The sequence below is a fragment of the Chiloscyllium plagiosum genome, chromosome 13 (genome assembly GCF_004010195.1).
Source record: "Chiloscyllium plagiosum isolate BGI_BamShark_2017 chromosome 13, ASM401019v2, whole genome shotgun sequence".
Lineage (NCBI taxonomy): Eukaryota > Metazoa > Chordata > Chondrichthyes > Orectolobiformes > Hemiscylliidae > Chiloscyllium > Chiloscyllium plagiosum.
Window position 1 is genome coordinate 51705207 of NC_057722.1, and position 14385 is coordinate 51719591.

The window sequence follows — 14385 nt, forward strand, 5'->3', positions numbered from 1 at the left end:
GGGGCTTGCTGGGTCTGTATTGTCTGCACTTTTGTATGTAACGGTATTGTCTAATGTACAAATGTCATTGTCACTGTCTTGTCATATGTGGAACTGGGATTTGAGGTTTGTCCTCCTCTCCCTGTAAAATGGTTGAACGGTAGGGTTCGGGGCCTAGCTTTGCTGCTCCTCTCCCTTGTAAAACTGCTGTCTTTTGTGTACAGCTGTCAATGTTTTTTGTAAACTGTTTTGTAATTTGTTTAATAAAATATATATAAAGCCGACTTAGTGCCTATTGCCTTATGTGCGAAAGTTGAGGTAGAAACCAGAATCCTGGAAAGTGAAGGAATCATCATACCAGCCCAATTTGCAGAATGGGCAACATTAGTTGTACCAATTGTGAAGTCTGACATCTTGATTTGCCTTTGTGGGGATTTTAAACAAACAGTAAGCCATATTTCACATGATAAATATCCAATCCCTCGCATAGAAGATATATATGCAAAGCTGGCAGGAGGGCTGTCCATCACAAAGCTGGACATGAGTAGAGGATGGCAATTTTTAATTTATTTATTCATTTGTGAGAAGTGGGTATCGCTGGCTGGCCAACATTTATTGCCCGTCCCTAGTTGCTCTTCAGACGGGTGGTGCTGAGCTGTCTTCTTGACTTGCTGCAGTCACTTGCTGTGCCATTAGGGAGGGAATTCCAAGATTTTCACCCAGTGACAGTGAAGGAATGGCAATATATTTCCAAGTCAGGATGGTGAGTGGCTTGGAGGGGAACTTGCAGGTGGTGGTGGTGTTGTCGTGGATCTGCTGCCTTTGTCCTTCTAGAAACAAGTGGTTGAGGGTTTGAAAGATGCTGTCTGAGGATCATTGATGGATTTCGGCAGTGCATTGTGTATATAGTGCACACTTACTTGAGTGTCAGTGGAGAACAGACTGGGTGCTTGTGGGTGTCGTGCCAGTCAAGCAGGCTGCTTTGTCCTGGATGGTGTCAAGCTTGAGTGTTGTTGGAGCTATCCACATTCAGGCAAGTTGGGGAATATTCCATCACACTACTGACTTGTGCCTTGTAGATGGTAGACTGGCTTTGGGGAATCAAGAGGTGAGTTACTCAGTGCAGAATTCCTAGCCTCCAATTTGCTCTTGTAGCTGCTGTGATTATGTGGTGAGTCCAGTTGGGTTTCTGGTCAATGATAATCCCCAGGATGTTTATAGTGGGGGATTCAGTGATAGGAACACCATTGAAAGTCAAGGCGTCGTGGTTAGATTGTCTCTTATTGGTAATGGCCATAGCCTGGCATTTGTGTGGTGCGAATATTACTTGTCACTTGTCAGCCCAAGCTTGGATATTGTCCAGATCTTGTATTTGAGTATGGACTGCTTAAGTATCTGAGGAGTTGCGAATGGTGCTGACCATTGTGCAATCAATGGCGAACATACCCACTTCTGACCTTATGATAAGAAGGGTCCATCATGAGGCAGGTGAAGGTGGTTGGGCCTCAGATACTATCCTGAGGAACTCCTACAGAGATGTCCTGAAGCTGAGATGACTGACCTCCAACAACAACCATTTTCCTGTATGTCAGATATCACTTTAACTACCAGAGAGTTGCCCCGATACCCATTGATTCCAGTTTTACTGGAGCTCTTTGATGCCACTCTCTGTTGAATACACTCTTGATATTAAGGGCTGTCACACTTACCTCACCTCTGAAATTCAGCTCTTTTGTCCATGTTTGAACCAAGGCTGTAATTAGGTCAGGAGCTGAGTGGCCTTGGAAGAACCTAAACTGGGTGTCACTGAGCAGATTATTCCTGAGCAGGTGTTCTTGATTGTACAGTTGATGACCCCTTCCATCACTTTACTGACGATCGAGAGTAGGCTGATGGAACGGGTGGATTTGTTCTGCTTTTTCTGTACAAGACATGCTTGGGCAATTTTCAGGTAGGTGCCAGTGTTCTTACTTTACTGGAACAGCTTGGCTCGGAAGTGATAAATTCTGGAGCACAAGTCTTTAATACTATTACCAGAATGTTGTCAGGGCCTGTAGCCTTTGTAGTATCCTGTGCCTCCAACAGTTTCTTGCTATCACATGGAGTGAATCGAATTGGCTGAAGACTGGAGCCGTCTCCTCTAGTGTGTTGTTTAATTGTCCACTACTGGTCACATCTGGATGTGGTGGGACTGTAGAGCTTAGATCTGATCTGTTGGTTGTGAGATCGCTTAGCTCTGTCTATCACTTGTTGCTTTCGCTGACTGGCATACAAGTAATCCTGTTTGGTGGCTTCACCAGGTTGACACCTCATCCTCAACTATGCTTGCTGCTGCTGCTGCCTTCCCCCCCCTCCCCTACACACATGCACACGCACACGCACTCACTCACTTACTCACTCCATTGAACCAGGATTGATCCCTTGGCTCGATGGTAATGGTTGAGTGGCTATGCCGAGACGAGGTTACAGAGATTGTGGTGGAGTGCAATTCTGCTGCTGTTGATGGTCCACTGTGCCTGATGGATGCTCAGTGTTGAGTTGCCAGATCTGTTTGAAGTCTGTCTCACATAGCACAGTGATAGTGCCACACAACACGATGGAGATTGTTCTCATTGTGAAGGCTGGACTTCATCTCCACAAAGGCCTGTGCGGTGGTTGCTTATACCGATACTGTCATGGACAGATGCACTTGCAGCTGACAGGTTGATAAGTATGAGGTCAAGTATGTTTTTTCACTCTTGTTGGTTTCCTCACCACTTGCTGGAGAACCCAGTCTCGTTGATATGTCCTTTAGGACTCGACAGCTCAATCAGTAATTCTGTTGCTGAGCCATTCTTGGTGATGGACATTGAAATTCCCCACCCAGAGTATGTTTTGTTCCCTTACCATTCTTAGTGCTTCCTCCAGGTGTTGTTCAACATGTGTGAATACCGATTCATCAGCTTAGGGATGGTGATATGTGGTAATAAGCAGGAGGTTTCCTTGCTCATTTTTAACCTGAAGCTATGAAACTTCGAGGTCTGGCGTCAATGTTGAGGACTTACAGGGCAACTCCCCCCCAACTGTATACTTCTGTGTTGCCACCTCTGCTGGGTCTGTCTTGCCGGTAGGACAGGACATATCTAGGGATGGTAGTGGTGGCGTCAGGGTCATTCTCTGTAAGGTATGATTCCAGGGGTGTTTCTGCTGTTGTCTTTTCCTGTGCCTCAGTCGATGCCAGGTGAGCAATTCAGGTCCATTCCTTTGAGACTTTGTAGCAATTGGTACAACTGAATGGCTTGCTAAGGGCACTTGCGAGTCAACCACATTGCTGTGGCTCTGGAGGCACATTTGGCCAGATCAGGTGAGGATGACAGACTTCCCTTCCCTGAGGGATGTTAATGGGAATGACCTAGTAAACCCTGGATTCGGTTACATGTCAACTATGCAGGAACTTTCATGGGCTCAATGTTCTTAATCACTGTGGACGTCCACTCAAAGTGGCTGGGTGTGCATAGAGTTCATTCATCAAACACAGGAACGACAATAGAAAACCGGTGCATATCTTTGGCAATACATGGACTCTCTGAAGTGTTGTTCAATACAACAGGTTTGCTTGTCAGCAGGGAATTTGGGTATTTTGTAAAGTTGCATGTGATTGACATATAAGGACAGCTCCATGCCATCCATCATCCAATGGTCTGGCAGAAAGAGCAGGTTATAGTTTTACTAGATAGCACACTGTATAGGTTCCTATTTGATATTAGGACCACCACTCATTCTACTAGAGGGATAGTTGGAGGAGTGTCAAACACCACTCTCCCATGAAAGACTCCGTTAAGCAAGAGAGACAGTTTATTTAAGGTGACAAGGTTTGGTGTAGAAACCATAGGAATGCCTTGTATGGGTAAGAGGCATGGTCAACGCGAGGTCAGGTCCAGTGCTGTGCAAAGGTCAGGTAGGTGTGACAGTCCTAAACAACGACATGGACCATATGAAAGCTACAAACTCATAAATGGTACAGGAGCAAAATATGTCTGGCTCCTTGACGACCTTTCCAACTGTTCCAGAATCCGGTGGTTCTCCCTCTCCAGCATGCGTTGAAGATACCTCGGAGTCTGAAATGGACACAGTGGATGTCACTACCTCGATGCCTTCGCTGCCTGAAGAGAATATCATAGAGATGTACAGCTTGGAAACAGACCCTTCGCCAACCAGATATCCTAATCTAGTTCCATTTGCCAGCCTTCGGCGTATATCCATCCAAACCCTTCCTATTCATGTACCCATCCAGATGCCTTTTAAATGTTATAATTATCCTAGCCTCCACCACTTCCTCTGGCAGCTCATTCCGTACACGCACCACCCTCTGCGTGAAAAGGTTGCCCCTTAGGTCCCCTTTAAATCTTGCCCCCTCACTCTAAATCTATGCCCTCTAGTTCTGGATTCCCTCACCCCAGGGAAAAGACCTTGTCTATTTACCCTACTCATGCCTCCCATGATTTTATAAATCTCTAAGGTCACCCCTCAGCCTCCAATGCTCCAGGGAGAACAGCTCCAGCCTATTCAGCCTTTCCCAAAGCTCAAATTTCTTCCAAGACTCTCCAGGCACAAGAGGTGAGCTACACCACCCATATCAGGCAGAGTTGGAGGAACCTGATCCGATGGTAAAATGCTCAAAGAGGAGCTGCAAAATAAAAACAGCCAATGTCCTCAGACTTAGAGGAGGATGGATATTGAGTTGTTTCACAGGTTCTGCTGAAACATACAAGATCCTGAAGGGTTTTGACTAGGTGGATGTGGAGAAGACATTTCCTCTTACAGGAAGATCTACAATGGGGTAATTGTTTAAAAAGAAGATGTCTTTGGAACTTTTCCTGAAAAGGTGGTAAGAGTGGAGACTTTTAATATTTTGAAAGTAGAAGTAGATAAGTTCTTTATAGGATAGATGGGTGAAAGGTTATCAGGTGTAGGTGACAGTGTGGTTTGAGATTACAATCAGAGCAGCCTGATGTTATTAAATTGTGGAACAGGCTTGGGGCCATTGACCTATTCTTCCTATTCCTTGTTCATCTGTAAGCTATTCTGGCACTAGCTGGTCTTAATTGCTGACAGTTTAAAATCTCAAGCTTAAAAATGTGTTGCTGGAAAAGCGCAGCAGGTCAGGCAGCATCAAAGGAACAGGAGAATCGACGTTTCGGGCATAAGCCCTTCCAGCAACACATTTTTAAACTCTGATCTCCAGCATCTACAGTCCTCACTTTCTCCTAGTTTAAAATCTCAAACCTATTTTCAAAGATTATGCAACAATGTGTTGCATAATGTAGCAAATGTAATGAATTGATTGCCACAGATTTAATCAAATCTGCTTTCTAGCTCAATAAAGCCATTTTTGTATCCTGTTTCAGGTTATGGAATTTGATGAGCCATCTGTTCTTCTCGCCAATGAAAACTCAAGATTTTGTGCAATGTTTGCTGCTGCTGAAAATAAAGCCACAATAAAGGGCTAACAAAGTCTACAGAATTTTCTTCAGAATTAACTTACTTGCTGCTTGTGATAAGTTGTCAACATTTCTCTATCCTGGGACAACATATCCTCAGTTGTTTTACAACAACTTACACTATTTATGTATGCCCAGAGTAATTTCAGATACTCTAAGACTTTGTTTTCTGAATTTTCTTTTAGGATTTTTAATTGAAAGCTGAGCTAATTCTATTAACTACAAATCAATTCAAGGTTCAGGGAGCCTTAGATGTTAGTTTCAAATGCCTATAAGTTAAGCCTCAGACATTACAGATCTATAAATCAATACATAGAGTATTTGCAGTGCGTATATGCTGTGCTTTATTTTGTATTCTATTTTTGCACTGTTATATTGTGCTTTCTTTTATAATCTACTCCTGTACAGTTTTACACTGTATCAGAATTTGCTATTTAACTGTGAGACAGTTGTCAATGTCAAGTTATATTTATATAGAATAAAGATTACACCAATTCATAAATCAAATTAATATTCTTCACTGTTTAATCCAGACAGCAGTAGATGTTGTCATGGTAAACAGTACCAAATAGATTTATTTTAGTCATTCTGATTCTAGTATGGCACTAAATTCTTTGGAGTTTTTTTTGTTACTAGGAAAAATATACCTCAGGTTCAAATTATTTTACCGTATGATTTGTACTGTTGACATTTATTGTCCATGTGCACTATGGGTATAAGCTACTTCCTTAAGACCATGTAAAAGTGGTTCTTGCTGTTACCATAGAATGCTTGTTGTACCAATCCTGGCCATGTTGCACGTATTTGTCACCTTGTAGAGTTTAGAGCCTTAGCATGATTTTGCAAATCAAGAAAACCTGCCTTGTTAAATCTTTAAATATAAATAAACTATTTTATGTTAATACATTTTATTTATCCTGGGTCTTGTTTTGAGAAAAGCGACAATAAATTATGTATACTTGTATTGAGAACACATCATAGAACCTGAAAAGTACACTGCAAGACATGAAATGTTTTTGAAACAGAGTCTTAAAATGTTTACACGTATGTTCAGGGTGGAATTCTTTTTTCCAAGGCAGGGTTTCCCACTCCACTACCTGACATGTGAGTGGGTTAGGCTAAGAGTCAATCTGCTAACTTAAATCTTTATTTAAAGATTGGCAGTTGACTATCAGTTGACTGATGCAACCTCCCTAGCAAAATCTCTTCCAATCAGAATCTACTTGTCAACCAATCAGCTGTCACCTCTCATATAGTATAAATATTATTTTCCCATCACTCTGTTATTTCTTCAGAATTGTCTCTGGGTGCAAGATGAGAAACTTTGACAAAATATCTTTTATCAGCAATACTCAAGTTCTGTACCTCCAAATGATCACTTACTACATTTTGTGGTTGGTTTTCCATCCTTTTAATAACATACCCAAAAGTTCTTATGAAATTTTGTAAGTTGCTGCAGGGTGGAAAAAAATTACATGAATTATTAGGGTTAATTCTTGTATTTTTAGACTATGTTCCCAAACTCCAGTGTCAGTGCCTGTGTTCGCTGGTATGTATCTGTGGAAGTTTTCACTTTGACAGTGAAATAAACAAGAGCTCAAGTCAAAGTTTTTATGTTCTGCTGTAAATCCTAAGACGTTCATACAATCTGTACTTCCACTGTCTGCCTTTATCACAAGTTAAATTAGGTGTACCGTATATTTGCAAAAATATTAGTCTTAATAGTCTTGGAAGAAAAGACTAAGGTCATACTTAAGGCTGAGATTGGTTCCCCTACTGACCAAGAATCTAAGATAATGAGGAAAATGCAGAAAAGTGGATGTGAGGAATATTCAGTTGGCCTTGATCCTATTGATTGGCAGAGCATGGTCAAGGCGCCAAATAGCCTATTCCTTTTCCTCATGGTCTTTATTAATTAGTCCATACTGCTGTGTAGTATCCATTCATAGAGTCATAGAGATGTACAGCTCGGAAACAGACCCTTCGGTCCAAATCATCCATGCCGACCAGATATCTTAACTTAATCTAGTCCCATTTGCCAGCACTTGGCCCATATCCCTTTAAACCCTTCCTATTCATATTCCCATCTAGATGTCTTTTAAATGTTGTAATTATACCAGCCTCCACCACTTCCTTTGGCAGCTAATTCCATACATGTACCATCCTCTGCGTGAAAAAGTTACCACTTAGGTTTAGGTGAGAGGGGAAACATTTAAAAAGAGACCTCTGTCCTCTACTTCTGGACTTCCATACCCACGGGAAAAGGCCTTGCCTATTTATCCTATCCATGCCCCTCAAGATTTCATAAACCTCTAGAAAACATCCTTTACTGAATTCCAGCTGTGCAAAAACGCTGTTCTATTTTGCAGATCAAGTAACTAATTTGGCAAACCATACCTTTAGTCCCTTCACTCAAGTCATTTAAGACTCTAGGATAAAGTCGATCAGGAATCTGGGCATTTAACAGCGTGCAGCTCCAACAGCTCGGTCAGTATTAGTTCTCTGAGTGATGATAGTTTCCTCCAAGTTCCTCCCTCCTTTCCATTTCCTGCTTTATAGCTGCTTCTGCAATCTTACTTACATTCACCATACTGAAGACTGATATAAATACCTGCTCAATTCAACTGCAATCTCCTTGTTTTCCATTATTAATAGCCTGAAGAAGGGCTTATGCCCGAAACGTCGATTCTCCTGTTCCCTGGATGCTGCCTGACCTGCTGCGCTTTTCCAGCAACACATCTCCGGCTTCCATTATTAATACTCCAGACTCACTTTCTACAGGATTGACACTTGCCTTTTTTTTTTAAAGAATTTGTACAAACTCTTATAAATCTGTTTTTGTATTTCTAGCTAGTTCTCTTGAAAGCTAATTTTAATCCCCACTTTATTTACATTCTTGCTTGTTTGTATAACCAAATAGCTTTAATTGGATTGAATTAGCTTTATTGTCACGTACTCAAATGAGTACAGTGAAAATTTTACAAGTCGTCACTTATGGCATCATCTTAGGTACAAAAGGTACCAAGTACAGATTCTTCAGTAAAGTTCTTTTGGGAAACAAAAAATTAGATAAATAAAGTAGTAAGAGCTCCTAGCTGAGACACTTCTGTGCCTGTGAATGTAGTAATTGTACATAATAACCAGTTGTAAAAAACATTTGTCAGATCCTTCAATACAACATAATTCTCACCTAGTTTCTGAAGTTATGAGGGATAACTGCATTGCTGTATCATACCAAATTCTTTATTGGAGGCAATTCAGTTCAAAGAAAACCTAAGGAACAGTTCAGACATACAGAATCAAGTGTAACTCAGCAAAATGGGGATTACTTTTATTTGCAAGGTGGGTTGATAGTGACTGATGAAAAAATCTTGATTATTTTAAATCAAGAGCCTAGATTTTGACACATACCATTGTGGAGGAGACTAAGTTAAAATGAAACTCCTGCTTTGTAGGTGTTTTCTAAAGATTAGAAGTGATTTTCCAAGATATTTGAATGTAAACAAATTTGTTAAGTCATAACTTTTACTGTTTGATTAAAATGCAAGAAGTTAGACTGAGGAAGAGCTCTTTGCAGTGTTTCTTTGTGGTCCGAAGAAATGCATAAAATTTAAACTTGTCCTGAGCTTTTTTATTTGTAATTGAACATTTAATTATCATCATGCTACATATCATACAGGTAATGTAAAAGAAAAAAAAGTGAACTCATGTACCTTTCATGCTCTCAAGATGTTCCAAAGTCGTGCTCTGCCTTATTTTCTCCAGTCCTTCACTTAATCAACAATTACAAAGTTGCAAACCAAATTCCACATTTGTCAACTAAAGGCTTTGTTTGTCTTCTTCCCAGCCCATTCATTCCCAGGCAAGAGAAAAATCTATCCATATGAACAAACCTGCCCATCAAATGCAATCAATGCCATTTTTTTTTAACAAATGGCACTATTTGGTTGTTGAAAATGTCTATTGTTTTCTATTGGTCACATACTTTGTATGCTGTGTACGACTTGTATAAACTTGGAGATACATTGGGATAAATGCAAAGTAGATCATACAGGAATTTTTATTTGCACTTTTTATTTGGCCACTCAACATTTTGGATTCCATTTGTTTTCTATCCAATGTTTTACATAATGTAAGGAAAACCATTAATTACTGTAATGTCACCTACAACATAAATGATTAACTTTCATAAGCATTTCTCTTGTTTTGCCGGTTAAACATTTAAATTTCTTTCAACGATAGTCTTATTTCATCAACTTGATGCCATACCCTTGCAAAAAATCGTTCCTAGAAAAAAATGTCACAAAGTTAGGGAAACCATATTTGTATGATTTTTCACTTCAACAGATTGAGTACTGTAAGACCACCGGCAATGACATTATGTAATCTCCAAATTACAAACTGTTGTCCAGAATGCTGCTTGTCACTTAGTGCATAGTCTTACACTGGTCAAGAATTGTAAGATCAATCAAGACCTACCATTATAGGAACTATAGTTGCAATAACTATTGATTTGCAACATGACAGACATTGAATACAGGCTCCGAGTGAGCAGAATTAGGAGGAGGGGTCTCAACAGCAGGCTCTCACCACCAAGGATTTTCAGATACCACTTAATTCACTTTCAACAAGATATGTGATGTATGATTCATCAAGAAAGTGATTCTTGACCTGTTCCACCTTCTTCATCAGGATCTACAGGGTGAAGGTGAAGCTATCAGCTGCCATCTGGGACACAGTGGATCTTTCTGAATGGGGTATGGTGACATGGCCAAAATGTTCTAGTTTGCCCACCATCATTGCATTTTTGGTATGTATAGCTTGACCTTAAGTGGCTACTGAGGCATCAATTTTCCACCTTTCAATTCATCTCCTTCATACAAATGCAGTGTCTCTTGTCCAAAACCTGGAAATAAAAACTATCCACAACAGTTTTGAACTGCATCACATTGGAACTGGTGGTAGCAATCTGGTTTAGCTGAGAGCCAACAGCTCGGGTACAAATTCTTGCCTATCTGGAAGCAGAAATAGATTGAGTAAAGGGAGTTCTGTTTAACATCAGAGAGTCAATGAATGCAGTGGCTACAGCTTTTGCTTTGTAAAAGAGCAAGATAAGGATGGAGTGTGATTTAATAATTTGATGTTTATTTTTGGTAAGTGCTAGATAAAACTGATTTTGTCAGAGGCATTGCCAAAATATGCAGCACTGTCTCCAGCCCCAAGGCTCAGATTATGCCCCTCCCAGTTTTGCCATTCTTTCCTTTTATGGGTTACTTCATCCTCCAAGAGAAAAAAACTGCATTTATATTGTGCAATTCTTGACGATTGAACATCCCAGAATGCTTTACAGCCTATTAAGTACGTTGAAATGTTGGTACTGTTGTAATATTGAAAATTCAACAGCTAATGCCTACAAATCAAAATTCCACAATTGATGGATAATCTGATGTTGACTGAGGGATAAAAATCAAGATACCATCATGATGACTCTGCCTTTCTTAAATATATGCCATGGGATTCTTTATATTTACTTGAGAAGGCAGATGGACTTTCAGTTTAATGTTTCATCAAAAAGACTTATATATAGTGCAATGCCTTTTCAGTACATTTTCTATAGTCTGAGCTGTCAAAACCAGGGGATGTCATAGCTGTAACTGTGCATATGCCACGGCCATATTGTGTTAGTGATAGTGACTTCATAGCGAAATGTAATTGAAAGCTCATTTACACATCAAATATAGTACCAAGGTTGCAAACAGTTTGATTCATCCTCAGACAGGTGGCATTGAGGGGAGTTTAAAAAAAATTGGAGGTTACATGCATTAAAACAAGATTCTCATTTCATCAGACTACATTCAGAACCTGGTTGCAGAGGTGAAAGAGTAAAATAATCCACTTGCATTGCTCTGATTCCTGTGAAAACATAATTTTAGTCTTGAAAATATGCTGCTGTATTGTTGGTCTTACCCGTAACACCAAAATCAATTTCCTTTCTGTACTTATATTCTGCAGCATATACAAGAAAATTCACTTCCTCTTTTGCAATCCAAGACTCTAATCCCACTATTTTCCAATCATTAATGTAACTATCCCTATCTATTTCCTTTTAGAAAATGGTTACATTTTATTGTGTGTAGTTTTGGTCTCCTTTTCTGAGGAAGGATGCTCTTGCTGTTGAGGGAGTGCAGCGATTGTTTATTCGGCTGATTCTGGGGATGACGGGACTGACGTATGAGGACAGATTGATGAGGTTTGGATTGTTTTCACTGGAGTTTAGACAAAAGTGGAGGAGGATTTCAGAGATTTATAAAATTCTAATAGGACTAGACAGCGTAGATGCAGGTAGGATGTTCCTGATGCTGGGTGTGGTCAGAACAAAGGTCACAGTCTGAGGATTCAGGGTCGACCATTTAGGATGGACATGAGGAGACATTTCTTCACCTAAAGAGTGGTGAGCCTGTGAAATTCATAACTGCAGGAAGTAGTTGAATGTATTCAAGAGACAGCTACATGTGGCACTTGGACCAAATGGGATCACAAGATTATGTGGAGAAAGCAGGATTAGACTATTGAGTTGGATGAACAACCATGATTGTGAAGAATGGCGGAGCAGACTTAAAGGGCCAAATGGCCTCCTCCACTCCTATGTTCTATGTTTCTGTTGCCACCTTCAACCAATTTGATCCAAGCTGCATTTTCTAAACTGTTATTTGCTTATTTGGATACTTTGTTTTGGCCAATTAAACATATCTCTAGAAACAATTCATGCAAAATTTACACAAAAGTGGATATTACTTAGAATTAAGAATTTCAACATCAGGTAGTAAAACTGTTGAAATCCGGCCTGGTTCCCATTGGTAATTGATTTTCTCAAGTTAGGTAAATAATTTAATATTTTCAACATTTTTTTGTACAATATTGGGGATTATGTACTGACCAAATCTTTACTTCCAAGGTAGAATTTCTTCTACTAAGGTTTGATGAGTAAAAATACAGGCAGATTGTGACTCAGCTAATCTTAGAGTAATAGCAGAGCTATAAAATTAGATTGTGTTTGCGTTAGTTGGCAACATAAAATTATTACTTCCTAGTTTTTACTACACTGATACTGGAAAGTTCCTGCATGCATGTCAAGTAAAGTCTTGGCTATGATTCTTCCATTTTAAATGGTTTACCAGAAATTGCTATCCAGATGCAAATGAAAGTGACCCAATTACGAGGGAAAACTCTCATTTTTCTTAATTTCTCACTATTGTACTGCACCCCTTCTCTCCTTTTGTAATTACTTTGGCATCTTTAATAACCGACCTTATTTATTATTTCACAGCATATGTTTGTCACTGGCTAGGTCAGCATTATTGCACATCCCTAATTGGTTTTACAAGGTGGTGTTGAGTTGCCTTCTTGGACTGTAACATTCAGTGTACATACACCTATTATGTCGTTAGGAAAAGAATTTACAGGATTTTGACCCAGTCTGCATGAAGGGACAGCAACATAGTTCCAAATAGGGATGGTGTTTGGCTTGGATGGGAACTTGCAGGCAACGATGTTCCCATGCATTCCCTTCCCTTGTCCCTGTAGGTGATATAGATTAGAGCTTACTCTGGATCAATACTTTGTTTCTTTACTACAAGTTTTTTTAAATTGTAGTCATACATACCTAAGTACAGTGAAAACCTTTGTTTAGGAGTAGTACAGGCGGATCTTCGTATGTAAGGACATACTGATCCATTCTTTTATCCTTTCTCCCCCTTTCAACATAAAGCCCATATCTCTTCCTTCACTTCTGAATAAGTCATATTCCTCTCAAAGCTTTTCTGTCTCCACAGATACTGTTAGATCTGCTAAGTATTTCCTACATTTTGTCTTCCTGCTTTTAGTCACTAATTATTCTCGTTAATATTTTCCATCCTCTTCAAGCATACTAACACCCTCAGCATGGTGAATTATATCGCCATCATCCACCATCTCCTTTCGATTACCCAGCTTGCTGAGTTAAAAATCACAACACCAGGTTATAGTCCAACAGGTTTAATTGGAAGCACACTAGCTTTTGGAGCGCCGCTCCTTCATCAGGTGATAGCTGATGAGCTTGCGGAGATATTTATCCTTTGGTTTCATGCTTGCAAATCTATTCATGGTCATAGCATTCACCTGTCGCATTCTCTGGATTTCTCCAAGGACCAATTATTGCTATGCATACGCTGCTATTTAACAAAATTAATTCAGACTTAGGACTGGCTGACAGAAGTATGCTAATGAATACTAACTACAGCTTTTAATTTTTTTCCTATCATCAGACTGCTTGTTTGATTTTCATAGAACATAGAAAAGTACAGCACAGAACAGGGCGTTTAGCCCATGTTTTGCTGAGGCTTATTCCTAATCTAAACTAAAATAACCTAACCTACGCACCCATTGATTCACTGCTGTCCATGTGCATGTCCAGTAGTCCCAAATGACTGCTTCCACCACCACCACTGCGTAAAGAACCTACCTCTGATGTCTCCTCTATACCTTTCTCCTAATACCTTAAAACTATGACCCCTCATGCGAGTCGATCTTGCCCTAGGGAAAGCTATTGACTCTAGCTATTGACTCTATCCATGCCTCTCATTACCTTGTATACCTCGATCAGGTCACCTCTCTTCCTCCAGAGAGAAAAGTCTGAGCTTAGTCAATCTTTCTTCGTAAGACAAGCCCTCCAGTGCAGGCAGCATCCTGGTAAACCTTCTTGGCACCATCTCCAAAGCCTCCATATCTTTCCTTTAGCAGGGTGACCAGAACTGGACACAATATTCCAAGTGTGGTCTCACCAGAGACTTGTAGAGCTGCAGCAAAACCTCGCGGCTTTTAAACTCAATCCCCCTATTGGCTAAAACACCATATGCTTTCTTAACAACCCTATCCACTTGGGTGGCAA

At 40.0% G+C, this 14385-nt stretch overlaps 1 protein-coding gene across 7 annotated transcripts in view; it reads left to right on the forward strand.

Moving 5' to 3' along the window:
* Positions 1–6365, forward strand: part of LOC122556015 (multidrug resistance-associated protein 5-like) — a 140793-nt gene extending 134428 nt beyond the window's left edge. For all 7 annotated transcript variants that reach the window (XM_043702368.1, XM_043702371.1, XM_043702370.1 and 4 more), the window contains one exon: positions 5367–6365. In XM_043702368.1, the coding sequence (XP_043558303.1) occupies positions 5367–5468 (102 nt within the window). In that variant the 3' untranslated portion in view covers positions 5469–6365. The remainder of the gene's footprint in view (positions 1–5366) is intronic.
* Positions 6366–14385: the final 8020 nt, after the last annotated feature.